Source organism: Hylobates moloch, unplaced genomic scaffold (genome assembly GCF_009828535.3).
Source record: "Hylobates moloch isolate HMO894 unplaced genomic scaffold, HMol_V3 SCAFFOLD_15, whole genome shotgun sequence".
Classification (NCBI taxonomy): Eukaryota; Metazoa; Chordata; class Mammalia; order Primates; family Hylobatidae; genus Hylobates; species Hylobates moloch.
Window position 1 is genome coordinate 44,814,920 of NW_026652290.1, and position 27,777 is coordinate 44,842,696.

General features: G+C 44.1%; 1 protein-coding gene across 1 annotated transcript in view; it reads right to left on the bottom strand.

Annotated features, from left to right (window-relative positions):
• The window catches only part of VWA3B (von Willebrand factor A domain containing 3B), a 226,645-nt gene that overhangs the window by 128,092 nt on the left and 70,776 nt on the right, over positions 1-27,777 (bottom strand). The window contains exon 9 of the mRNA XM_058428934.1: positions 21,339-21,464. Coding sequence (XP_058284917.1) covers positions 21,339-21,464 — 126 coding nt within the window. The remainder of the gene's footprint in view (positions 1-21,338; positions 21,465-27,777) is intronic.

Below are 27,777 nucleotides of genomic sequence, written 5' to 3' on the forward strand. Positions count from 1 at the left end.
GAGAGAGAAGAAAGGGAGAGAAAGAGAGAAAGGAGGGAGGGAGGAAGGGAGGCAGGAGAGAGAGAAAAGAAAGAGAAAGAAAAAGAGAGAGAGAGGGAGGGAGGGAGGAGAGAGAGAAGAAAGAAAAGAAAGAAAGAAAGAAACAAGAAATAAAGAAGAAAGAAAGAAAGGAAAAAGAAAGAGGAAGGAGGGAGGAAGGAGAGAGAAGAAAGAGAAAGAAAGAAGAAAGAAAGAAAAAGAAGGAAAGGAAGGAAGGTAGGTCACGTGAAAATGCTTTGTAATGTGGTGGAAAGAGAAGTGATGAGGTGGAGGCGATCAACACGCAAAGGCTAGGAGGCTGCCTCCCATGAAGCCCCTTTGTTACCTTGGTGAGTGTGTCCTGACTCACAGCCTGGCTTTCCACCCTGCAGGCTCAGAAACCTCATGTGCCCTGTCTAGGACAACTCACCTTAGCTTCATGGGGTAAAGTATAACCCAGAATGCCAATTGCCTAAACATCTCCAGCCTCAGGCACATTCCTGTGGTGTTTTCCAGAGGTAATCTACACTATAACTGAGAAGACTGTGTTATGTTACCTGAGTGGGACAAACCAGCATATCACACAAGCAGAAAACTATTTTTCCAGATGACTCGAAACTTGGAACAGCACCTAAGGGAGAATGAGCTACTCAGGGGTGGACACAAAGGAGGGGTGAGGAACTGTGAAGCTGAGAAGGCGGCACTGGTGTCTGGAGCTGGCTGTGCACATCTCCCAACTCCATGCTGGGCGATGGCCACTTGGTAGCATGAAAGAGACCATGGTGGGAGTATTTATGGAATCTGGAAATCAACACATGCTACACATCAGGGCTTTTTTCATTCCCGGGAGTGGGTTGTTAAACACTTGCACACCACTGGAAGGAAGGCAGAAAGGACCCTGAGATTTTGGCCCCATTGGGACCATGGGAGCCCTAGGAAGACGTGGAAGGGGTTCCTGGCAAGGAAATGTTTTTTTCTAACATGAACTATCATGTAGGAGGTCCACCAGCGTTATAGAGTTTTGTTTAACTCCGCTTACATTAATGGCTGTCAACCTTTCACAGTGGCATCCCCTGAGGAGCTTTAAAAAAAATACTGATGCCTGAGTCCCATCCATTAAATTCTATTTTAACTGGTTTGGGAGTGTGGCCTGGACATTGAGATTTTACAAAGCTCCTGGGGCAACTGTATTGTGCAGCCAAGCTTTGCCACTGGCTTAAGGTGGAAAGGGCTTCTCAGTTATGACTTGATAACCCCATCAGCTGATGCTTCCATCAGACACAGATGCAAGTGAAGTACTATTAATTAAAAAGTAGCACACTCACTGTTAGGGAAACAAAAATATGACCCAGGCTTTCCTATCACTATATTTAAGGGGATATAGAATTAGAATAAGATTGGAAGACATAAATCATGTTAGAGCCAATTCCTTCTGTATAATATGTAAAGGATCTGCCCATTAATGCTTCATGAGACCCATGTCCTTGAATTTTAATAGAACGCCATTGAAAGAATTCACTCTGAAACCTACTAGAGTGGGGACTTCTCAAAGAAGCTTGTTTTGGATTTTGAACTTTAAACCAACCTGGCATCAAAAGCCCCTCAGAGCAGCATCCCCGACACCGGGAGCTGGCTTCTCCATGAATCACAAAGCATCTTTTCACCCTTCTCCGGGAGCTCAAGCCAGAGGCTTCTCAGAGCTCCGAGTCCCTGGGGTTCGCCTGCACACTCTCCCCCATCACAAAGAGGCAGCAAAAAGAGGATGCCGCCGTTTCTGTCAGGGAGATCAGCCTCCTTGGAGAAACCCTTGGGGTGACATTTTCTTCAATTATTATTAATTATATTCCCATTCATTGTGTTTCTGCTTAGGAAGACCTTTCCTTTTCTCCTCTACCTTTTTTTTTTTTTCCTGATCAATAGGTGTAGTAGGAAATTAAATTGTCATTCAATTATTTCCATAGCAACACACACCTTATTATATCCTTCTGCTCTGTTTTGGGCTGCCTTCTTTTAAAAAAGTTAAGAGCTCTCTATCAAGTATAAATTCAAGCGTACCATAGAACTTCCTAAAAACACATTCGAACCAATCCTAGCAAGGGTTCTGAAAGAGGCAGAGACTAACTTCTGACTCCAACTTCACAGTGGACCAGGCGGTGCAGTCCTGAGGGCAGGATTCAGGCTCCCAATTACCATCTGAAAAGGGGGTTCAGGCAAGCCGCCAGAGAAACCTGCACTTTCATAGAGGAAAGAAGGGTGACCAAGCAATCAAAACCAAAGAACCCAGGCACTCTAAAGCTAAAGAAAGGAGAAGAAAAAAAAAAAAAGGAGGGAAATCTTTTAACTTCCAGTGCTAATTACACCAATTAATGGCTGAGTCTCATTTTCCTGGGAGGGGGAGGGAAGGGCAGGGAAGGGCGTCATCCATTCATTAGCGTCACTTACTAAGGGGTCCTTCCCATTTGCCTGCAGTTATCTTAATTAAAAATGTTACATGAATTCTCACCCACAGAGAATTCATTTATTACAGAGGTATGAGCTAACAGCCAATCCTGATTACATGGCTTTCCTATTCCACAGGACAGATTGCTAAGACGTTCTTTCTGTTATGAGAAGGGAGCACATCTATGCCACAGAATTAACCAGCCCTGTCCTCCCCATCCCACTTGTCAATCTCAGAACATTTTTCAATGAAAAAGACCTACTGGGAAAATGCTTTTGAAAACCATCCCTGCTATAGCCAGGGCCACACACAAATAGATAAATTGGGCATAGTTATCAGTGCCCACTCCTCTCCCTGTCCCTCATCCACCCGCCCTCCAGGTTCAGCTCCAGAGGGGCTCACAGCCATCAGGGATTTCTCACCACCATAACTCTCTTCTCCCAGCCTCCTCCACTGAATGTTACTTGCCTGGCACCTCATTCCTGCCACGCTAGCCCCACATGCCTTTCAGGGGGACTGTCAGCGTATGAATAAACTAGAACTCTAGACCAGGTCTGATGTTTCCAAGAGTGGGTCCCACAGAAACTGCTTCCACTGCATGTCAGTGGCTTCTACTCAGGAAGAGGGTTCCTTAGACAAAAAGTTTGGGGAGCTTGAAAGTTTGAAAGGATTCTTGATCACAGGACTTCTCTAAGACTTTCTTAGGGGAATGGGCAGTGGGGCTTACCACAAGCAAAATTCCCAAAGCTATTTAGCCCCAGAGTCTTTCTGCAGAGAACATTTTAGAGGGCTTGTATTTGATAGACCATAACCCCTGTGATCATGGGTGCCATGAGACAATGAATAAACTCTTGGCCACCACATGGGGAGTGGTACAAGAAAAGAATGCTGTGAATTAGCTGAAAAGGAAGGTAGAAGGAAAGAAGGAAGGAGGGAGGGAGGGGAAGACAGAAGAAGGGAAGGAAGGAAGGAAGGAAGGAAGGAAGGAAGGAAGGAAGGAAGGAAGGAAGGAAGGAAGGAGGGAAGGAGGGAGGGAGGGAGGGAGGGTGGGAGATGTTTGGTACAATATGGAACAATTGAGATTAGGAAGTGAAACAGGATTGATGGAGTTAGGGAAATTTAGACTGAGTGACCTGAAATTCACATGTTAAGTGGTGAGGATGAGGGAGGGAGGGAGGAAAGGAGGGAAAGATAGAAGGGAGGGAGGGAGGGAAGGGAGGACAGAAGAAGGGAAGGAAGGAAGGCAGGGGAGAAAAGAAGGAAGGAAACCAGAATTGAGGACAGCTGGGAAAGGAGGGAGAAACGTTAACAACTGTCAGGGAAAGAAATGTGGTCTCACCTGCTGGTGAGATGAGTGAGGTTTCAGCCCTGTGAGCCGGTTCAGCGTGGAGCAGCTGCGAGGGCTGTGGGTTCTCTGAAGGTAAGATGAAGATCTGAGATCCAGGAGCCTGAGATCCAGGAGCCAGGTTGACAGTGTGGTGTGAGAGAGAAGCTCGTCTCTGAGCAGTCAAGCCCTTTGTCTGCTGCAGTTGCTAACTAAACCTGCTGTTAACCTACACTTGCTAAAGTACCGTGCAATAAGCATATCTGCCTGGCACTGCAGGGGAGCCAAGAAATGGGGAGGAGGGGATAAAGGAGATGGAGGATAGTAACCCACCAACATTCTACCAAACTGATTCACTGTGGAGATCAGGTAAATGTTCTCTGGAGCACCGCACGGGCTACACACAAGGGCTGAGGCCCAAATAAAACCTCTGCTATAAAGAAGGGCTCCATGGCTTGCCCAACTGGAAAAATGATTCCAACCCATAGTGTTCTCAATTCCTATAATCCTCAGGAGGTAGAGGTGGGAGAGAGAGAAAAGAAATAAAAAACAAGGAGGCAAAAAAGAAGCAGACATAAAAACAAAGAACATCAAACACCAATAACAGAAGGAACACGGAAGAGGAGCTAATGCCCCCTAAAGACATGGTTCAACATTTCCCTCACTTTCTCTTCTGCCTTATGATTCTGAAAGAAAGAATCTTAAAAGAATTATTTTAGACGTAAGATGTGAATGATGCAGCTGCAGGAAGAATTTTTAAACTACAGCACCTGCAGCTGGCTACGGACAAATAAGGAGCAGTTAATTTAGTGACAAGCCTGCATGAAGACTGAGAAGAAACCACTAAAGGGACTACAGACTGCAAGAGAAGAATTATAAAAGCCACATCCTACTGTGTCTACATCTAACTAGCATTTAAAACAGATTGAAAATAGTTGAGGATCAGTGAGGTAGGCATCAAACTGTACCTTAGGCTATTACTTCTTTAAAAATAGCTGTGGCATCACAAGATAAACACAGACTGATTCGAGATGTTTGGTACAATATGGAACAATTGAGATTAGGAAGTGAGAAAGGATTGATGGAGTTAGGGAAATTTAGACTGAGTGAACTGAAATTCACATGTTAAGTGGCAAGGATGAGAGCTCTGAAACAGAGTGTGAATGCTGGAATGAAACTGAGACAGAAAGCTGAATCTGCTTCCTTTGGAAAATTAAAATATTTGTCACCTTTTTGATCTTGCATCACTGTTGCTGAGGTTTTAAAAAAATCTTTAGTCAGCATATTTATTTCATATATTCTTTCAAAAACTTTTTGAGATAAAATTCACATATCATAAAATTCGACAGCAAGGTGACTATAGTTAATGGTGATAAATTATATTCTTGAAATTATATTCTTGAAAAATCCAAAGACAGCTATTAAGTGCTCTCACCACAAAAATGTTTACTGTGTAAGGTAATCTAATTTTTAATTAGCTAGATTTAACAATTTCACAATGTACATATACTTCAAAACATCATGTTGTACATGATAAATACATATAATGTTATCTGCCAAATTAAAAAAAATAAAGAATTGATGTTAATTATTCTTTAAATGCTTGAAAGAAGTCACCACTGAAGACATCTGGTCCTGGCTTCTCTTTGTGCAGACTTTTTAAAAAAATTACTAACTCAGTCGCTTATGACAGATCTATGCAGAATTTCCATTTCTTCTTGAGTCAGTTTTGGTAGTTTGTGTCTTTCTAGGAATTTGTCCATTTCATTTAGGTTATCTTATTCATCAACATACAATTGTTCATAGTAGTCTCTTATAATCCTTTTTGCTTCCAAAAGGCTGGTACTCATATCCCCTCTTTCATTCCTGATTTTAGTAATATGGCTCCCTCTCTCTCTCTCTCTCTCTCCTTTCTTGGTTTGTCTAGGTAAGGATTTGTCAACTTTGTTGATCTTCTAAAGCAACCAACATTTAATGTTTTAATTTTATTGTTTTTCTATTTTCCATTTTAGTTATAGCTTCTCTAATATTTATTATTTCCTTCCTTCTGCTTGTTTCACTTTAGTTTACTCTTCTAATTTCTTAAGGCAGAGGTTTACATAATTGATGTGAGATCTTTCTTCTTTTTTGATGTAGGTATTTTCAGCTAAGCACTGCTTTAGTTGCACCGCATAGGTTTTGGAATGTCAAACTTTTTGTTCTCATTCACTTCGAAGTATTTTTAAATTTCCTGTTTGATATACTTCACCCTCTGGTTATTTAGAAGTATATTGTTAGTATTCACATATTTGTCAGTATTCAAAATATCCTAGTCTTATTTATTTTAATTTCATCCATTGTAGTCAGAAAGATACTTTGTATGACTACAATCCTTTTAAATTTACTGCAACTTGTTTTGTGGCCTAACATATGGCCTATTCTAGAGAATGTACACTTAAGAATATGTATTCTACTGCTGTTTCATGTAATCTTTTATAGATGTCTATTAGATTTAGTTGGTTTGAAGTGTTGTTTAGTCTTTTATTTCCTTGTCAATCTTCTGCCTAATTGTTTCATCCCATATTGAAAGTGGGAGAATGACATCTTCATCTACTATTATCAGACTATAGAAGACCTTTCAATTCTGTCAGTTTTTGCTTCTTATATTTTGGTAAACTGTTTTTAGGTACATACATTTATGTATTTATAATTGTTACATCTTCCTGGTAAATAATTGACACTTTTATCATTACCAGATATCCTTTGTCTCTAATAAGAATTTCTGTCTTAAAGACTATTTTGTCTGAAATTAGTATAAGTATTCAGCTCTCTTTTTGTTACTTATTTACATGGTATATCTTTTTCCATTCTTTACTTTCATCCTATTTCTGTCATTCAATCTAAAATGTGTCTCCTGTAGACAGCATATAGTTGGATCATGGGTTTTTTTTGGTGTGTGTTTTGTTTTGTTTTTTTCTCATTTGCCATTAAATTAAAGTGTTTAATTCATTGACTCTTTCTTTTTTTGTTTTCTTTTTTTTGAGACAGAGTTATGCACTCACTATCTTGTCCAGACTGGAATGCAGTGGCTATTTACAGGTGCAATCATAGTGCACTGCAGCCTCAAACTCCTGGCCTCAAGCAATCCTCCAACCTCAGCCTCTCAAGTAGCTGGGACTACAGGTGTGTGCCACTGTGCCCAGCTAATCCATTTACACTTCATATAATAAATGATGTGGTAAAACTAATGCCTGCCATTTTGTTATTTGTTTTCTACATGTCGTATCTTTTTCATTCTTCTATTCCTCTATTACTACCTTATTTTGTGTTAAATGGATATTTTCTAGTATTCAATTTGAAGTTATTTGGAATTTCTTTTACTATTTCTTAGTGGCTGCCATGAAGATTTTAATCAAAATCTTAATTTATCACTCATTAATCAACTTAATTTCAATAATATACAAAACATTAAATCTATATAACTCCACTGCCTCCCCCTCCATTGTGCTGCTATTCTCATATAAAGTATACCTTTATACATCTGTGTCTATCAGAACAGATTAAAATTTTTGTTTTATAAAGTTGTCTTTTGAATCAGATAGGAGAAAAAATACTTACAAACAAAAAAATACATTTATACTATCCTTTCTGTTTACCCACACAGTTATCTCTATTGTTGCCCTTTATTTCTTCCTATGGATTCAAGTTACTCTCCAATATTCTTTCATTTTATCCTGAAGGATTTCCTTTAGTATTTCTTTAGGGCAGGTTTGCTGAAAGTAAGTCTCTTGGTTTTTGTTTATAGTAATTTTTCCTTTTTTTTTTTTCTTTGAGATGGAGTCTCACTCTGTCACCCAGTCTGGAGTGCAGTGGCATGATCTCAGCTCACTGCAACCTCTGCCTACTGGGTTCAAGTGATTCTCCTGCCTCAGCCTCCTGAGTAGCTGGGCTTACAGGTATGCACCACCATGCCCAGCTAATTTTTGTATTTTTAGTAGAGACAGGGTTTCACCATGTTGGCCAGGCTGGTCTCAAACTCCTGACCTCAGGTGATCTGCCCACCTTGGCCTCCCAAAGGGCTGGGATTACAGGCATGAGCCATTGCACCTGGCAATTTATCCTTTTTTGAAGGATAGCTTTAGAGGATAATATTCTTGGTAGATTTTGTTTTTGTTTTTGTTTTGTTTTGTTTTGTTTTGTTTTGTTTTGTTTGAGACAGAGTCTCAGTTTATGGCCCAGGCTGTAGTGCACTGTTGTGATTTTGGCTCACTGCAACCTCTGCTTCCTGGGTTTAAGCATTTATCATGCCTTGGCCACACGAGTAGCTGGGATTATAGGTGTGTGCCACTATGCCTGGCTAACTTTTGTGTTTTTAGTAGACACAGTAGACATGGGGTTTCACCATGTTGGCTGGGCTGGTCTTGAACTCCTGATCTCGAGTGATCTGCCTCCTTTGGCCTCCCAAAATGCTGAGATTACAGACATGAGCTACTGTGCCTAGCCAGGTTTTTCTTTCTTTCAGCACTTAGATAATTTCATTCCACTGCTCTCTGGCCTTTTTGGTTTCTGATGCACAATTAGTTGTTAATCTTATCAAGTATCCCTTTTACATGATGCGTCATTTCTCCCTTGTTGCTTTCAAATTTCTTTTTTTGTTGTTGGCTTTCAACAGCTTGATTATAATGTGTCTAGGTGTGGGTGTCTTTTATCCTACATGGAATCCATTTTGCTTCTTGGATGGGTAAATTAATGTTTTCATCAAATGTAGGGAGTTTCTAGCCCTTACATCTTCAAATATTCTTTCTCTCTCTCCCCCATCCTTTGGGGACTCCCATTGTTCACATGTTGTTATGTTTATGGTATGCCATTGGTCTGTAAGACTCTGTTTGGTTTTTTTCATTCTTTATTCCTTTTGTTCTTCAGACTGGGTAACCTCAATTGAGCTGTCTAAAAATTCATTGGTTTGTTCTTCTGCTTCCTCAAATCTGGGTGTTGAACCCCTCTAGTCAGTTCCTCATTTCAATACTTTGTACTCCAGAACTTTTTTCAACTCCAGAATTTCTATTTGCTTCTTAAATAAAATTTCTCTCATTATTGATATCTCTAATTGGTAAGACAGTGTTCTTATACTTCCCATGTTCTTTAGACATAGTTTCCTTGAGTTCTTTGACATATTTAAAATCGCTTGTTTAATATCTTTATCTAGTAAGGTCAATGTCTGGGCTTCCTCCTGGACATGGACAGTTTCCTCATGGACAGTTCCCATGGATTGCCTTTTTCCCTTTGTATGGTCCATACTTTGCTTCTTTGCATGCCTCATTTTGTTGTTTTAAATAATAAAATGCAGCAACTCTGGAAATCAGATTCTCCCACCTGCCCAGAGTTTGTTGTGATTCAGTGGTTGTTTGTTTATCACTCCTGAATTCTGTAAAATCTGCATTCTTTGTCATTTGTAGCCACTGGAGTCTCTGCTCAGCTAACTCAGTGGTCAGCTAATAATTGAACAGAGATTTCCTTAAATCTTTTGAACAATTCCTTGCTGAGGAGCTGTGTGTGTATCAGGCCACACTTTCCATGCTGCAGCAGTTAACAACTCTCCCTCAGCCTTTACTTCCTGCTTGTGCAGAACCTCAAGGTCAGCCCAAGATGAGAGCTTAGAGCCCTCCTGAGTCTTTTTTTTGAACATACGCATAGCCTGGGCGTGCCCACAGCCCTGTGCATGTGCCTGCCTGGGCTATGGATGATAGATTCCCAGGAATACCTCAGAGCTTTGGAAAGACCAATGGACATCTCATTCCCCAGTTGTTCATCTTAAGTGTTTTGGTTTACCTCTTGTTTGTCCTGACTGTTATCTACAACCTTAGTCAGCCACAAAATTAATCAATCACCTCTCATTGTTTTGGACAACTGTTCCCAGGGAAAAGGCTTTTCCCACTGAGGAAGAACTGAGTGAAGTCAAATAAAGAAAGCTTTGTAACTGGGGTCTTCCAGAGAGCCAGCGAACAGGTCAAATAATGAGAATTATCTGGAAATGAGGCTTTGAAGGAACTCCAACCCCATCCTGCCCCCCCAGTGGCTGTGAGCCTGTGGTTTCCACTGTGATCACAAACCATTGGTTTTTAGGTTAGTGAGGAGCTGGATCTGGGGAATGTGAATAGGACTAGCTAAAATGCCACCAGCTCACTATTCTTACTGAGATTCACTTATTTTTCTTGAATAAACACTTCCCAGATTGCTGCACACCTTGGGTTAATTTCTAGAGTTACGAAAAAGGTTGATTCTGATAAGGTCCTTATGCCTTCTATGAAGGAGAAGTTTTGAAGGTCCTTAACTCTGCCATTTTTGCCCAGGTATTTTTGGTGTTTCCATAATTAGGGGTCCAAATACACTAAATACAATTCCTCAATAGATTTGTTGTGCTTTTCCACAGTCATTTTTTTTTCTTTTGAGACAGAGTCTCGCTCTGTCACCCAGGCTGGAGTGCAGTGGTGCAATCTCGGCTCACTGCAACCTCCACCTCCCGGGTTCAAGCGATTCTCCTTTCCTTAGCCTCCCGAGTAGCTGGGACTACAGGCGCACGCCACCACACTCAGCTAATTTTTGTATTTTTAGTAGAGACGGGGTTTCACAATGTTGGCCAGAATGGTCTCCATCTCTTGACCTCGTGATCCATCCACCTCGGCCTCCCAAAGTTCTGGGATTACAGGCGTGAGCCACCGGCGCCCAGCCCTCCACAGTCATTTTTTAACAACATGATTTTTAACGTTGACATTTCACCATACCTGTATCACATTCCAGTATCTATCCCAAGTTAAATGTATAGCATCTACAAAATGCTAATCAACCAATTCTCCCAAATTTGGCGAGAAAATTTTGAGCAATTAATCTTGAATCATGGGAGAATTACATGGTATTTTTCTGGAAATGTTTTGCCATGTGTGCTTTTTGTCTGGAAAATACAAAACTCAGTGCCCATTGGAAAATACATATTTGAGTAAACACAGTCTTGGTCCTTCCTAGCATTCTCACTTGTTGCTTATTAATCAACCTTGTCAAAGTTCACTTGACTATACAGAGAGCTCTACAGATATAAAGGCATTCTGAAGAAAATGTGAGTTCTAGGAAGAAATATTATTTTATCCTTTGCCTTGCTTGAAGTGTGAACACTTTGACAAGTGTGCCATTTGCTTCTGGTTGCATAAGAAACCAGCTGCGCCCTGCCCCATATCTCTTCTGCAGACTTCTTTGAGCCAAAAGGGAAGACACTCTTGAAAAGATAAACACGTACAAGTACTCTGTAAATTAGCTTGTTCTGCTCTCAAATTGCAAGTCATCCTGTTGGTAAAATAGTCTTCATCTAGCACACTTATTAAACATCTAGCATTGGTGCAGAACAGAAAACTCAGATGATATGTTCACCTCTGTGGATATCAGAGTCCAAAGAACTTGGGGTCAAAGATTCAGAAACATGGGGTTCCTGCTTGATATGTCTATATTTATCTTTATACCAAGAATGTTCACTTCACCCCAATAGTGTATCTGAATTCTCCACCTACATAGTCCATTGCCTCCTTTATTTCTCTACTGGGCTCTCGAGGATTCTTCAGTCTCAATAGGTTCAGAGAAAATGTGTCATTCCCCACCCCGACCTGGTTCTCCTCCAGCATTCTCTCGGTGTAGTGGACAACACCATATCCATCTAGGAGCTTACTTTTGACACCTCCATCTCCCCCACCCCCAAGTCCTATTGATATGGAAGTGCTGGGAAGGGAAGAGCTGGTCCCTTTAAATGATATGGAAGTGGGGAAGGAAAGTGCTGGGTACAGGAAGGGTGTGGACCCTGGCTAGGGCTCCACCCCCATGGACCTAGGTGAGGACATGCGTTTCTGTTTTCCTGCCCAAATGCTGCATTTCCCAAGACCACCCTGGCCTGTCACGCCCCTACTCTGTGCAGAGACAGAAGCAGCTGGACATAGAGAGGAGCATATCGGAGGCGGAACACACAGGTGGCTGGATGTCAGGAGGAACGCACCAGCATGCCAGCAGGCCACTGACCAGCAGAATGACGCAGAGTTTGGCTGGGGCAGTCAGAGGAGAGTCCGGGCTGCCAAGCAGACTGACTCCAGGGGAAAACTATCACCCTTCTGGCTCCCCCATCTGCTGAAAGCTACTTCCACTCAATAAAACCTGGCACTCATTCTCCAGGCCCACGTGTGATCCAATTCTTCTGGTACACCAAGGCAAGAACCCAGGATACAGAAAGCCTCTGTCCTTGCGACAAGGTAGAGGGTCAAATTGAGCTGGTTAACACAAGCTGCCTATAGACAGCAACCTAAAAGAGCACCCTGTAACACACGCCCACTGGGGCTGCAAGAACGGTAAACATTCACTCCTAGACACTGGCGTGGCGTTGGCGCCCCACAGCCTGCCCATCTGTGTGCTCCCCTAGAGGTTTGAGCAGCAGGGCACTGAAGAAGTGAGCCACTCCCCCATCACACATCCTGCAAGAGGACAAGGGAACTTTTCCTGTTTCACTGTTAATTCAACAACCAAACTCTCCCTCATACCTGCCCATTTATCACCTTCACAGGCTCCTCCTACTCTTGTCCAGGATGCCACCATCACTATACTAACATCTTTATTCTCTTGTCTCATCCTGTTTGTCCCCTCGTCTCCAACTTGTTTCCCACCCAGTAGCCAAAGTGTTTTTTTTTTTCTAAATGTAAATCTGATCTTAGCATTCCCCTGGTTACCATCCTCTAGCGGCTGGCCATTGGTATGAAATTGAGGGTGAACCCCTGTACTGCAGCCTCCAAAGCCAGGACAATCGGGTCCCTGTCTCCCTCTCCAGACTCATCACTGGACACTGCACTCCAGCCACACTCCTCTTTCCAGTTCTTCTAAAGTGCCATTCTCCTTTCTGCCTCCGGGCCTTTGCATATGCTGTTCTTCTTCCTGGCATACACTCCCCGCTCTCTCCCATCCTTTCACCTCATTAACTTACCTCTTCAACCCTCAGATATCAGCTCCAAAGTTATTTCCTCAGGAAACCTTTCCTTGACCCTGGGAATGGCTCAGAAGCTGCCACTTTTCCTCAATCGTAAATACCCCATTTGTGTTCATCCGATTTTCTACCTTCACGGAGCAAGAGATGGTTCTTGTAGGTCCTGCTTTATGAGGGCCCGTTCCATGTCTCTTATTTACCATTATGTCATCACCTACCATAGTGCTACATAGAGTACGCACTAAATAAATGAAAGAATAGACAAGCGGATCAACCTTTTCTTAAGCCATCATTACATTCTAACTATGTGACAGCACATTTCTAGGTGTTTTACATGTGTTTTCTGATTTAACTTTCATAACAGTCCATGGAGTAGGTATTATCATTATCATCCACATTTTGCAAATAAGGAAACTGAGGCACAGATAAGGAGTGTCTTAACCCAGCATCACACAGCAGGAGTGGGCAGAGCCAGGTTTAATATCTTTCTGGTCGGGTGCGGTGGCTCACGCCTGTAATCCCAGCACTTTGGGAGGCTGAGGCAGGCGGATCATGAGGTCAAGAGATGGAGAACATCCTGGCCAACACAGTGAAACCCTGTCTCTACTGAAAATACAAAAATTAGTTGGGCATGGTGGCACACACCTGTAGTCCCAGCTACTCAGGAGGCTGAGGCAGGAGAATCACTTGAACCCAGGAGGCAGAGATTGCAGTGAGCCGAGGTCGCATCACTGCACTCCAGCCTGGTGACAGAGCAATACTCCGCCTCAAAAAAAAAAAAAAAAAAAATTTCCTAACTCTGAGTCTGTGTACTTCATCACCACCCAGGACTATAAAGACATTTTGCTGATTATTTAATACAATACTAATGAAAATAAGCACCATCCCCCTCTCCATTTGTTCAAAAAATATGTGCTCTAAACTCCTGTAGACCTACTGTAGGTTGCAATTGCCTGCAGAGCCTGAATGAACCTTCAGCCATTTCCTTGTCTCTTGAAACTGAATTTGGTATTTTGAAACAAGCAAGTATTCAGAGTCAAATCTTGAGTCTCAGATGGTAATCTTTTGGACCGTCTCTGTTCATGATTAAAGCATGACTACAGAATGTGATTAGACTAATGATCTCTACTGAGTCACAAAATGGCTGTGAAGGTTATTCCAAATGAGGAGTTCCTGAAATACTTTGAGAGGCAGCATCATCAAAGAAGGGTCAAGCTTCCCAAACCTTGGACAAATTCTATTGATTGATTGATTCATTCATTCATTCATCCATTCATTCATTTTGAGACAGAGTCTCGCTCTGTCACCCAGGCTGGAATGCAGTGGTGCGATCCCACCCAGGCAGTGGTGTGATCACCACTCACTGCCACCTCGACTCCCCACTTCTCAACTCAAGCGATTCTCTCACCTCAGCCTCCCAAGTAGGTGGGACTACAGTTGCACGCCCTCATGCCTGACTAATTTTCAAATTTTTTGGTAGAGGCGGGGTTTTGCCATGTCGCCCAGGATGGTCTCAAACTCCTGGGCTGAAGTGATCTGCCCACGTCAGCCTCCTAAAGTGCTGGGATTACAGGTGTGAGCCACCATGCCCAGCCTTGACAAATCCTTTAACGCTTTGCGAGAAAAGCCATCTTCGTGTTTGAGGGTCATCCCTAGAACAGGCACACCGACATACACACACACATACACACACAAAATGCCCAGGTGTGTCCCACCCATGTCTCTGAACAGCTCAGCGCCAGAGGAGTGACTCTCCTTCCCTTCTACTTTGTCCTCTTCTTTCACTTTACCAACAGTTGTATTGAGCTACAATTGACATATAATATCTCATACACCTTTAAAGTGTACACATTGGTAAGTTTTGACATACATATGGTTAGATTTATGTTTATCATCTTGCTATTTGTTTTCTATTGGCCCTATCTGTTCTTTGTTCTTTTTTTCTGACAGGTTTTGGATTGGGTATTTTTAATTCCATTTTATTTCCTTTGTCAGCTTGTCTTATCTTAGTGGTTATCTTAGGTTTATAGCACACATCTTCAACTTATCGTAGTCTAACTTTAAGTAATATTACATCACTTCATGTATAATATGTGCCAATGACAAACTATTTCAGCTTTTGTATGTCTGAAAATGTCTTTATTTTGCCTTTGTTTTTGAAAGATATTTTGCTTTGTATAGAATTCCAGGCTGAATGTTTCAGGTACTGAAAGAAAAAATGCTTTTCAATTGAGTGAGAAATCTGCTGTCATCCTTGTCTTTGTGGCTTTGTACATATCTTTTTTGTTGTTGTTCTGGATGCTTTTAATATTCCTCTGTATTATTGATTTTAAGCAAACCTATTAAGATGTCTCTGGATGTAGTTTTCCTCATTTTCTTGTGCTTAGCATTCACTGAACTTCTTGGATCTCTGGGTTTGTAGTTTTCATCAAATTTGGAAACTTGTTTCTTTAAATATTTTTCTGCTCCCTGTCCCTCCTACTTCCTCCCCTCAGGGAGTCTCTATTTGGCCACTTGAAATTGTCCCACAGTTCACAGATGCTCTTTTGGGGTTTTTAAAATTCTTTTTTTCCTATGACTGTCTCATTTTGGATAGTTTCTATTGCTGTCTTCAAGTCCACTCATCTCTTTTCCTGCAATGTCTAATCTGCCATTGATTCCATTTAGTAAGCTTTTCATCTAACATATTTTCTTCTCTTAAGTTTTCATCTCTAAAAGTTTAGTATGTGTCTTTTTAAATATCTTCTTGAAGTTAAGAAAGCTGAGATGGCTAGCCAATCATGAAAGGTCCCAGCCAAACTTTCCTTTTTAAATAGAGATGGTACATTCAAAGAATTTTTTGAAAATTTCTGCTTAGAGTTATTTTGGGTTTTAGTGTGTGTGTGTGTGTGTGTGTGTGTGTGTGTGTGTGTATCAGATTGAAACAAAGGGAACTGATACATCATTGTCCAATATCTGAGGCTCATAACTCATCTGTTTCCTTTAGGAATAGCATCCAAGACCTTCTTTTAACTTTTTTTTTTTTTTTTTTTTTGAGACAGAGTCTCACTCTGTCACCCAGGCTGGAGTGCAGTGGCACAATCTCGGCTCACTGCAAGCTCCGCCTCCCGGGTTCACGCCATTCTCCTGCCTCAGCCTCTCCGAGTAGCTGGGACTACAGGCGCCCGCCACCACGCCCGGCTAATTTTTTGTATTTTTAGTAGAGACGGGGTTTCACCATGGTCTCCATCTCCTGACCTCGTGATCCGCCCGCCTCGGACTCCCAAAGTGCTGGGATTGCAAGCGTGAGGCACCGCGCCCGGCCCTTCTGTTAACTCTTAAGACTAACTACCACCAAACTTAACTACGCCTTGTATTAGCTTTTGAACATATGGAATACAGTAACTCTGAGTGACTCTTCTGCCAATTCTAATGTCTGTGTTAGTTCTCAGTCAGTTTTGATTGATTGATTTTTCTACTTATTACGGATCACATTTTTCTGCTTCTTTTCATGCCCTGTAATCTTTGATTAGATGCCAATCATTGTGAGTTTGACCTTGTTGGGTACTGGATGCTTTTGTTCTTATAAATTTTCTTGAGCTTTGTTCAGAGATGTAGTTATGTTACCTAGAAATAGTTTGTTCTTTTCATGTCTTGCTTTAATGATTTCTTAGGAGAGCCCAGAGCAGTGCTCAATTTAAAGCTAATTATTCCCCATGACTGAGGCAAGACCTCTCCAGGTAGTCTACCCAGGGACCCATGAATTCTTAAAGCTTTCAGGCTGATGAGAACAGGCACTGTTCTTGGTCCTGTGTGAATTCCAAGCCCCATTTCTTCTAATTCTTTCCAATGGCCCGTTCCCCAGACTCAGATAACCTTCTCACAGGCATGAGCGGATCAGTATTCAAATGAATTCTTGAGGGGGACCCTTTGCAGATGTCTGCACTTCTCTCTCCATGCATCTGTCTCCTCTCTGGTACTGTGTCCTGTGAATTGTAGCTGCCTTGGTCCCTCCAGACCCTCAGCTCTGTTACCCAGCTCAGGATGTTTTCTGGGCTCCACCTGGGTTCCTCCTCTGTGCACCAGGGCCTGGAAACTCTCTCAACGCAGTAAGCGAGGGAAAACCTCACTTTTTTTTTGCCGTGTATGTCAGAAATCACTGGCCTTCATTCTTAGTGGTCAGTGTCCTACGAACCATTGATTCATATATTTTTGTCAGTTTTTTTTTTTTTCCAGGGAACTCTCATGTCCTGCTCTTGGTAATCAAAAGAGGTTAAAAAAAAACTATCAGTGGCCTCACCTTCTTTTCACCCCAGGCACCAGACTCATGAGACATTTCTCCCAGAAATTGCCCTCCTGGTCCTATGGACCTGTATGTGCCAAGTGACCTCGAACCAGTATGCGGAATGGCAGCTTGCTGGATCTCCTCCGATCCACCCCTTCCCTGTCCCGCTGGCCATCATCTCTCCTGGGGTCTGTAGAGGAACAGCTGCTGCCTTCCTAGGAGGCCTCCCAAGTCAGTCTTGCACTGACCCAGCCTTTGCCTCAGTAACTCTGGGCTGCGGTGGGAATGAGAGCAGGTCGGACATGTGGTATAGAGGGCCAGATTGAAGTTACGAAAGCTGAGATGGCTAGCCAGTGATGAAAGGCCCCGGCCAAACTTTCCTTTTTAAATAGAGATGGTACATTCAAAGAATTTTTTGAAAATTTCTGCATAGAGTTATTTTGGGTTTTAGTCTGAGTGTGTGTGTGTGTGTGTGTGTGTGTGTATTAGATTGAAACAAAGGGAACTGATACATCATCGCCCAATATCTGAGGCTTATAACTCATCTGTTTCCTTCAGGAATAACATCCAAGACCTTCTGTTAACTCTTAAGACTAACTACACCAAACTTAAATATGCCTTGTATTAGTCAGCTTGGGCTGCCATCACAAAACACCAGAGGCGGGAGGCTTAAATGACAGACATTTATTTTCTCTCTGTTCGAGGTTGGAAGTCCAGGATGAAGGTGCCAGCGGCGCTGGTTTCTGATGAGGCTGTTCTTCCTGGCCAGGAGACGGCCACCTTCTCTCTGTGCTGCACACAACACCTTTCCTCCGTGTGCTTGTCGGGAGAGGGCTCGCTGGTGTCTTTCCCTCTTCTTATAAAGACACCAATCCTATCAGATTAGGGCCCTCCTTTTATGACTTCATTTAACCTTAATTACCGTTTTGTTGTTTGTTTGTTTGTTTGTTTTGAGACAGTGTCTCGCTCTGTTGCCCAGACCAGAGTGCAATGGGGCAACCTCTGCTTACTGCAGCCTCCACCTCCTGAGTTCAAGCGATTCTTGTGCCTCGGCCTCCCGAGTGGCTGGGTAAAGGCATGCACCACCACACCTGGCTAATTTTTATGTTTTTGGTAGAGATGGGGTTTTGCCATGTTGACCAGGCTGGTCTCGAACTGCTGACCTCAGGTGATCCACCCTCCTTGGCCTCCCAAAGTGCTGGGATTATAGGCGTGAGCCACCATACCTGGTCCCTTAATTACCTTTTTAAAGACCCTATCTCCAAATACGGTCTCATGGTGGGGGCTTCATTGTATGAACTGGGGGGGCACAATTCAGTCCACACACTCCCCAAAACAAATGCCTTAGCAGCAGGCTCCCCATCCTCTTTGCCGGGCAGAGGTGATGGGTTTGGCCTGGGTCCCCTGCTTGGTGTTCATTTTGTTCATCTGCAGGATGACAGGCGACCGTCTGGGTTTTCCAGTGGGTGTCACTATAAGTGAGCAGCTCCTCCAGACAAGCCTACTAGGTCCCTCTCAGGAACCCCCAGGGAGCCAACCCTGGCAATGTAACCACAGCAGCCAGTGCCCTAAGCCCAGGTCAGGGCACCTAGTCACAGGAAAAAGCCACAGTCACCAGGAATTTATCAAGTCACACAGAGCAGGCTTGCCCATGCCTCAACCTCTCTCTCCCTCTACACAAGTCCCCGTCCCCATTTCTCCTCTAACTGCATCCCTTTCCCAGCCGGCCTGACCTCCCAGTTCTCTGCCCACTGCACCTCTGTAACCCAGGAGGCACTGCAGCTTGGCAGTGGTTCCAAAATTAGCTGCACACTAGGATCACCTGGGGAGCTTTCAAAAGTCCTAATTTCATCCCACAGGGATTAAATCAGGATGATTTAATCAGACGTCCTGATTACATGTCCGATGGGTGGGAGGCAGATATCAGTATTTTTACTGGTGGACTAGGTTTTGAATCTAGGCGTCATCACTCGTTAGCTGTGTAGCCTTGGGCAAGTTACTGAAGCCAAAACGGAGATAATAGTAGCAGTAGCACCTGTCTCTTAAGATTGTAGCAAATATGAAATGAGCTAATGCTCGTAAGGAGCCTTAAACAGTGCCTGATGTGTAAGGTATGTGCGTCCACCAGGTGTGCCCCAAAGGAAACCAGCACCTTACAGAGGAAAGGCCACGTAGGAGAATCCGTGTACCAACTCTCCTAGGTGTGAAAGGGCAAAGAATGAGCTGACATCAAGTCCCTGCTTGGTGTGGAGCATGCATCATTGTATTTTGTCTGTACAGTGGTTCCTCAGCATCAAGGTTATGATAGTCGTTGTGTAGAAGAATAAGGCTGAAAGAGACAAACTCAGGTGAGTCTAGTGAAGGAGCTGGGATTTATAACCAGGTCTTTCTCACCCCCAAACTCATGCCCCTTATGAAAAGTGCTTTGGTTTACAAGAAAAAAAGGGAGAAAATATTTTGTGTAGTCTCAATGTCATTCACGAGTAAAAATGCAATGAGGTTGTTTGTATGGTGCAGTTGTGGGGCTGCAACACATCAAACACCAAGAAGTGCTTTCATTTACTCAGAATAGTATAGGTGCTAATTAAATAATGGAAACTAACATCAAGATGAATATAGCCTCACTGCTAACATTTTTTTGTAAAAGTTTAACTAGGCAGGAAAGTTGCTGTTCTGCATTTTGGGTTCAAAATCAGACTATGTTTGCTAGCTATGTGACCATGGCCAATGACTTAATCGCTCTGTAACTCAGTTTTCTCACCTGTCAGTTGGAGATAATAAGAAACTCCCTCATAGAGTTATGAGGCTTAAATGAGCTAAGTATAAGCCTACCCCTCAGGGCAGCACCTGACACATACTATGTGCCCACTCAGTGGTCATATTGCTGTTACTACCATTTAGGAAATGCAAATCAGTCTTCCAGACTCCAAAATTTCAAGTGGCTGTTCCAAATTAGATGAAAGAGTGCTAAGTGAATACCAGAAATGCAACTGGATTTTAATAATTTCTTTTTAATATTAATAACTCAAACCCCCATTCACACTACTCCTTCCAAATAAACATTCCACACTTTTTCCCCAGCCTGTGCCCCCTTCTGCCGTGAGGTCCTGGACCCTGCTCAAAGAAAACTGATTTAGGCCTTCCCGTAGGCATGTGAGAGCAAGTCAGATGGTTGCCTGCACAGACACAGACAGCGTGGATGGGATTTTGTCTGCAGGCAAGGGTCAAGGCTGGCCGAGCTGATCACTGAGCTCTCCTGCTCCTCCTCCCTGGAAGAGCACCGGCAATTTGACAGTCTCCCCTTGCCTGGCCTTCAGCCAGGCTCCTCTGAATGCTCTTCTCAGCAAGGCCTCAACCTTTGCACTTCTATGCTCATCTCTGCATCGCCTGATTTTAGCAAAAAGCCTAAGTCAGTGTAGCCAGAATGCCCCACTCTCAGTATCTGATCACCTTGCTATCTGATCCACATCCTCATTTCCACCATCCCCCAGGTGACATCTGATCACACTGGCCTCTCTCCCGAAAGAATCCTGTCAAGTTGGTTTAGCCAGAAGGCCCCTTGCCCCTAACATCTCCTCTTAATAATTTTCCATCCACTGGCATCCCCCTGATCCTTGGCTATGAATTCCCACTTGTCCATGTTGTACTCAGAATTGAGCCCACTTTTATACAGAGGTCTGGTTTCCCTTAGTATACAAGAGTTTGTCAAGAATCTGTTTTGTTATTGTTATTGTTGTTGTTGTTTTTGAGACAGAGTCTCACTCCATTGTTAGGCTGAAGTACAGTGGCATGATCTCGGCTCACTGTGATCTCTGCCTCCCAGGTTCAAGCCATTCTCCTGCCTCAGCCTCCCGAGTAGCTGGGATTACAGGCACCCGCCACCACACCCAGCTAATTTTTGTATTTTTAGTAGAGATGGGGTTTCACCGTGTTGGCCAGGATGGTCTCGATCTCCTGATCTCGTGATCCACCCGCCTTGGCCTCCCAAAGTGCTGGGGTAACAGGCGTGAGCCACTGCGCCTGGCCCAAGAATCTGTTTTTACCACTTTACTGTCCAGCTCTGGGTACTGACAATCTCCACGTATGCACACATGTGAGCGCATGGGCGCACACACACACACGTGTCCATGCATGTGTGTGTACAACCCCCTCCCCACCCCTCACCCCACACAGCTCTGGCTGCTCTCCTCAGCAGCTCCTCGCAGCTGGGCTCTGGAGTTCCCCTGGTCGGGAACATGGAAGCAGCCCCTGCTCCCCAGCTAGTAACATTTATGAGTCTTTTACACCAGTGACCAGAAATAGCACCAACCACAGTCCACGGTGGCCACGTCGGGCTTGGGAGGCTCGGCCACCAGCCTCTGGATCTGGGCCAGCGTGCTGCAGGCTTCCTCCATCTCTTGCCAAACGAGAAACACGTCCTCTCTGACTCCAGCTCCTAAAAGGGGAGACACAGCATGAGCGGCCAGCTGAGACAGGCCCGGGAATGTGGCAGCCGGCCTAGCAGGCCTGACGCATTGCAGCCAAGTTTCTGGAACATTTCTGAACATCAAATTCTGCTTCCCCCACTAATCTCTTTCTGAGAATCAGAACTGAAATCCCCAAGGAAGTGATATCATCTCAAGAAATCATAAATGCAGACTTTAGGATGCAATAAATCCTTCTAAAGTAAATGTCTGTAGCAGCCAGAATATTTAAAATGAATTATTGATAATACCCAAATAAGATAGCAATAAAAACATTCAAAAGCACCTCATGCGAGCCAGGGTCACCGCTGCAAGGAAGGGAAATGCAATGGCATGTTGGTGAAAGCAACAACCCCTAATCCTTTTGTCATGTAGCCGAGGTGTCCTGCTTCTTTGAAACCACAAATATAATAATATTTCCCCTAATATAATAATGATTGCCTGGTCTCCTTTTCTGGACCTCTTCTGTCTCAGTTAAGGGTTAGGTTTGACTGTGTAACATTTTTTTAAAATGACATGGCATCATTAATTTAGATATTTATGTCTTTGAATCAATCGAAGTTCATGCCTAGGAGAGTGGTTTAGGGCTGGGATAGAGGCTCTGCCTTCGTCGAGATCCAGGCTCTAACAGATGAGCAGTTTCTACAGGTTGGGGCAGGTGGGGCGGGGGGAAATGGATGTGCACTCCGTGGCGTGCCATGCAGAGGTGCACGGTGAGGGGTCCTGTCCTGCTACCTTAACTGTATCAAAGTCAAGGTCCCGACCATGCTGTGGTACCATGTTACTATGGGGGAAAGTGGGTAAAGAATAGATGGGCAGGCCGGGCACAGTGGCTCACGCCTGTAATCCTGTAAAACTTTGGGAGGCCGAGGCGGGCAGATCACTGGAGGTCAAGAGTTTGAGACCAGTCTGGCCAACATGGTGAAACCCTGTCTCTACTAAAAATACAAAAATTAGCTGGGAGTGGTGGCCCATGCCTGTAATCCCAGCTACTCAGGAGGCTGAGGCAGGAGAATCACTTGAACTGGGGAGGCGGAGGTTGCAGTGAGCTGAGATCGCGCCACTGCACTCCAGCCCAGGAGACAGAGTGAGACTCCATCTCAAAATAAATAAATAAATAAATAAAATAAATAATAGATGGGCATCTCCCTGTATCACTTATTACCACTGCCTGTGAATCTACAATTAGCTCAAAATAAAAGGGTTAATTTTTAAAATCTTGAAAACAGATCCACACTCTTTCTATCCTGCTCCTCGGTCATCTCAGCACATCCTTCTGTCTTCAGCCACCTTATGATTCAACGTGGTGTCCTTAGTGCCAAGCAGCACGTCCTGAGCAGCAGGGCCGCTGGGAGGACACAGAAGCACACCCCCTAACAGGGTCAGTTCCTTCGAGGCGCCCCTGTCCAGAAGGCCCACCCCACAGCTTCATCACTTAGCCGCTGCCAGAATGGCATCACGCAGCCCCATCTGGCATCAAAGGAAACTGAGAAATGCTTTTAGGCGGGGTACACTGCAACCCTAAGTAAAATCGGGGCTATAGCCTAAGGAGCAAGGGAGTGTATCCGGGTGGCAACTGGCAGTCCCTGCCCCTCGGCTGAGACACGTTCTGTCGCCAAATGCACCCAAAAGCCCCTTCCTCTCCCACTTCCCATGTCTGCATGATAATTAAGTGATGCCCAATATCCCACAACCACAGATGATGAGAGACCACCCTCCAGTCTACGGGGCACCCCAGGAGATTCATCCACCTAGGGCCAAAGGACTGATCCTAAGCCATCAAGGCAGACTAGGGCAGACCAGAGTTGATGTTTCTGAATTTTAAAATAGCCAAGAAGGGTAGGGTAGAAAAAAGGGACATCAAAGTTCTAGCCTCTTGAAGTGGGACAAATCAGATGAGAGAGTATTAGAGAGAGTATTAATAGCTGTGTTCCTAAAGGGGCAAGCGACAAGCCCTAACAGAGACAGACAGCTACCATGGCTCTGCGGCCATCAATAGCCCAGGAAGTGAAATGTGATGTGCCCTGAACTCCATGTTGAAACTCCAAAAATAACACAGGCTGCTGCCAAATTCAAACCTTAAGCCCACAGGCCCTCTGATTGCTGTAAAATCAAGATGGACTGCCAGCTGCTTGCTTCAGCCTGGAGGTGTTAAGTAGCAGGAGTCTCTTAAAAGTTTCAAATGAGTCAAGGCTTTCCTCTAGACTTGTCAATAATATCTTAAGAGGGAGTACACCACAGGGCAGGGTCAAAGGAGAAAGTTCCAAGGAAACCCAGTCAGCTCTTGGTCATCCAGGGACAGGGAAATGTGTCTCTGAGACAGCAGTGACCGGGACATGCTCCCTGTGCAGGCAGTATCTAGGATTATCACTACCCCAGTCTAGTGATCGTGATGAAGCAGCTACAGACTGCTATGTCGGGGATCAGGGAGCAACACAAGTCCATCTGATTTGCTTTGCTTAAAAACAAAAGAAAAGGAAAGAAAAGAAAAGAAAAAAGAAAAAAAACAGTGAAAAAGAAACCTACAGAGCAGTAAAGGCATCATGACAATGCACAGGTTTTATTTCAAGTTATTCTTCACACAGTGAGGAGGCACTGCCAGTTTTATCAAGGTCACTTTTAAGGACTTAGCTGGGATCTCAGATAGCCACAGCCGAGGGACAGAGTCCCATTGGAGATGGAAGACGATGGGGGCACAGGAAATCCCACTGTTCAGACCTCCGTGAATTTGAAATTCTCCAGGCTACACCAGGGAGGAGATGAAACAACACGAAGCTGTATGTATCTTTATGTATCTTTTTTTTTTTTAAATGGATTCTTGCTCTGTCGCCCAGGCTGGAGTGCAGTAGCACAATCTAGGCTCACTGCAACCTCTGCCTCCCAGGTTAAAGCGATTCTTGTGCCTCAGCCTCAGTGTATTCCAGACACTGACAACAACATCCCTTAAAACACGAAGTCATTTCCTTCTAGGTTCATGCCACAGTAAGCAAGACTCCCCCCAAGTATCTGAAGTACTATCATTTCCAGGACAGGAGGAGAAAAGCAATTAGAAAGATAGGCAGGTGCGGTGCTGATCCAAGGTACAATTCAGTGTTGCCCTGGGAGAGGGCAGCCCAGAAACAAAACCCGAGTAGCTGGGATCACCACCACACCTGGCTAATTTTTGTATTTTTTTTTAGTAGAGATGGGGTTTCACCCTGTTGGACAGGCTGGTCTTGAACTCCTGACCTTAGGTGATCCACCTGCCTCAGCCTCCCAAAGTGCTGAGATTACAGGCATGAGCCACTGCACACAACCAAAGCTGTATGTATCTTGACTGTCAAGGTGGAAGCCAACTAAGGTCTGCCTGACAACAGAAGCTGGATACGGTTCCTCATGGAGTCATTCAGGAGACCTAGCGGATTCTCCAACCAGAATGCATGCCTGCCCAATCCCCTGCCTTGCATGACTGCTGCCCTCCCAGACACCTGGTAACAATTTGAAGGCCAGGCGCGGTGGCTCACATCTGTAATCCCAGCACTTTGGGAGGCCGAGGCAGGAGGATCACCTGAGGTCTGGTGTTTGAGAGCCTGGCTAACATGGTGAAGCCCCGTCTCTACTAAAAATACGAAAATGAGCCGGGTGTGGTGGCAGGTGCTTGTAATCCCAGCTACTCAGGAGGCTGAGGCAGGAGAATCTCTTGAACCTGGGAGGCAAGGTTGCAGAGAGCCATTGCACTCCAGCCTGGGTGACAGAGCAAGATTCCATCTCAAAAACAAACAAAAAAATCAAAACAAAACAAAACAAAAAAACCAATTTGCAGGCTCATGTTAAAATGCTAACATACCTCAGAGCAATGTCACAGTCCACTGCTGTTTTTCATTAGCACCTAGTATTGACTTCTCAGACTGGCTAGTTTGACAAATAAAATGAGACTCAGGACAGGAAGTTTTGATGTCAAGGAGAAAAGTCCACAGGGTACCTCCTGCCAAATGCCATTTCCCTGTCCAATCTTCCACATCTCACCTACAGGATAAAACCCAGTTGCCAGAGTCCAGTTCATTAATATGGTCATTTGGCAAGTATCTGCTGAGCATCTCCTCTGCAGTGGATGGGTCCTATTGGTGCTGGGGATGCAGTGACCAGGGCCCAGCTCCCTGGGCTGGCATTGAAGTCAGGGTTCAAGGCTCCCATGACACTCCTCTAACACTCTGCACCATGAATCCGGTCAGAGCACTGTCCTCCCAGCCCTGTCCTCTGTATCAGAGGACTGAGCCCTCCGCTGCACTCACCCCGTCCCACCCTTCACTGAAGACATCGTCTTGACTCCACCACCCCAGGAAACGGTGAGCTGCCTCCTACTCCCCCTTCTCAGTCCCGTGGAATGAACCAGGGCACCACTGGACTCCATCCTCTTGCTGCCAGGACACGCTCGGCCACACCATTAGTGAACCTGTCCATGTGTGCATTTCAGTTCCTGGCTGCCTGTCACTCCGCCTCCAATTCCCAAGAACACAAAGAACTAGGAGCCTGTGATGGTGACATCATTCTGTGCATAACCTTGAGTCCAGTCTAATTTAAGTCAGCCTTCCATGAACCCAATGCTTATTTTTAGTAGGCAGCTGCCTACAACACAGCTCAGCACTTGGCAACATGTCCCCGGCCTGCCAGCTGTTGTGGGCTGGGGTCTGCGGCTCTCCTGCAGTGCTTGGGCACTTGCTGTGTGTGTGCACCAGCTGACTTTGCCCACTGGATGGTAAACGTCTTAAGCGCAGGGACAGTGTCTTTTCTTTCTTTGTATCCTCCACAGCACTCAGCCCAGGTTCTATCTAGTATTTTCTGGAAGAATTTCTGTCCTTCCTTTTTATTTTTCCTTATTACATAGAAACAGTTCTGGAGCACCTAATACATTCTTTCCTCATGATTACAAGAAACTCTTCAGAGGGGTGTGCAACAGACTCAGATCATCTGAGCACATGGCTATGCCTGAGGTATTCCAGACACTGACAACAACATCCCTTAAAACACGAAGTCATTTCCTTCTAGGTTCATGCCACAGTAAGCAAGACTCCCCCCAAGTATCTGAAGTACTATCATTTCCAGGACAGGAGGAGAAAAGCAATTAGAAAGATAGGCAGGTGCAGTGCTGATCCAAGGTACAATTCAGTGTTGCCCTGGGAGAGGGCAGCCCAGAAACAAAACCACCCTCGGGGACCGTTGAGTCCCAGACCCTCCCCTTGGTCCTACTGTGGCTCATTGTTTGCAGCCCTGCCCAACCCCAGGACTCTCCGGTGAAGAACTGGTCCTGCCAGGTGGGGAGCTTGCAGTCTGCCTGACCCCCAAACTCCTAATTCAATCATGCAGATTTGAAAGACCTGAATATAACTATGAAAAGGCAGTATTTTCAGGAAAAAGTAGCACATACTTCTATTTTCAGAAAGCGATATAACATTAAAAAAATATAATACACTGTGAGGTGCTAAACATTCCCAGAGAACTAAAATTACCATGAGGATCTGGTAAAAGGGCCACATTGCATCCATAAAGGGAATGAAAGCAGTAAAATCAGTGGTTTTTGTCATAATAAAAAAATTCCCAGTTATTTCTATTACATTATATGTTAAGATGTTTTGTTGTCAAGAAGTAATTAAACACCTGCTGGCTTGATCCGTCCCCACTGCCCTAACCACAGAGGCACAGTGTGGGGCTGCTCTCAGTCTCACCCTATGGAAATTAACCATTCATTAATTTAGAGTGAATATAGAGTCATTTCGCCATCTGGATAACCATCTAATGTTTTCTTGGGGCAATGAATAGATATGTTTCACAAGAGCCATTATGTTATCTTAGAAGCAATTTCAATATGAAGAATGGGCAACTTGAGCTATCATCTAATATGTGAATGTGGCACCATCCTCTGGGCCCTCTCCGTCTCTTCTAAATGGCACACTATAAAATGCAAATGTAATGCAGTCTAATTGTCCAAAATTCATTTAGAAAACCCAAAAATAAACTATCACCATTCTCCCCATGGTAAAGGGTAGGTGCTCCCCCAAACTTGGTAAGAAAAATGACCCCAGGCTCCAGGATGCTACTGGGCTAGTAGACCATAAAGACCCAGGCTAGGAGACAGAGAAACAATATCTAAGGAACAGATGCAAAGATGCTCATCAACAAAGTTTAGCTGAATAAATCTATTCTACTTAGGATAAGTGATACCATTTATAAGGCATCAACTCAGGGGTAAATGTTTTATTGACATGTAAATTCAGAAGAACTTTATGAGTTTCCTTTAGAGCAAATTTA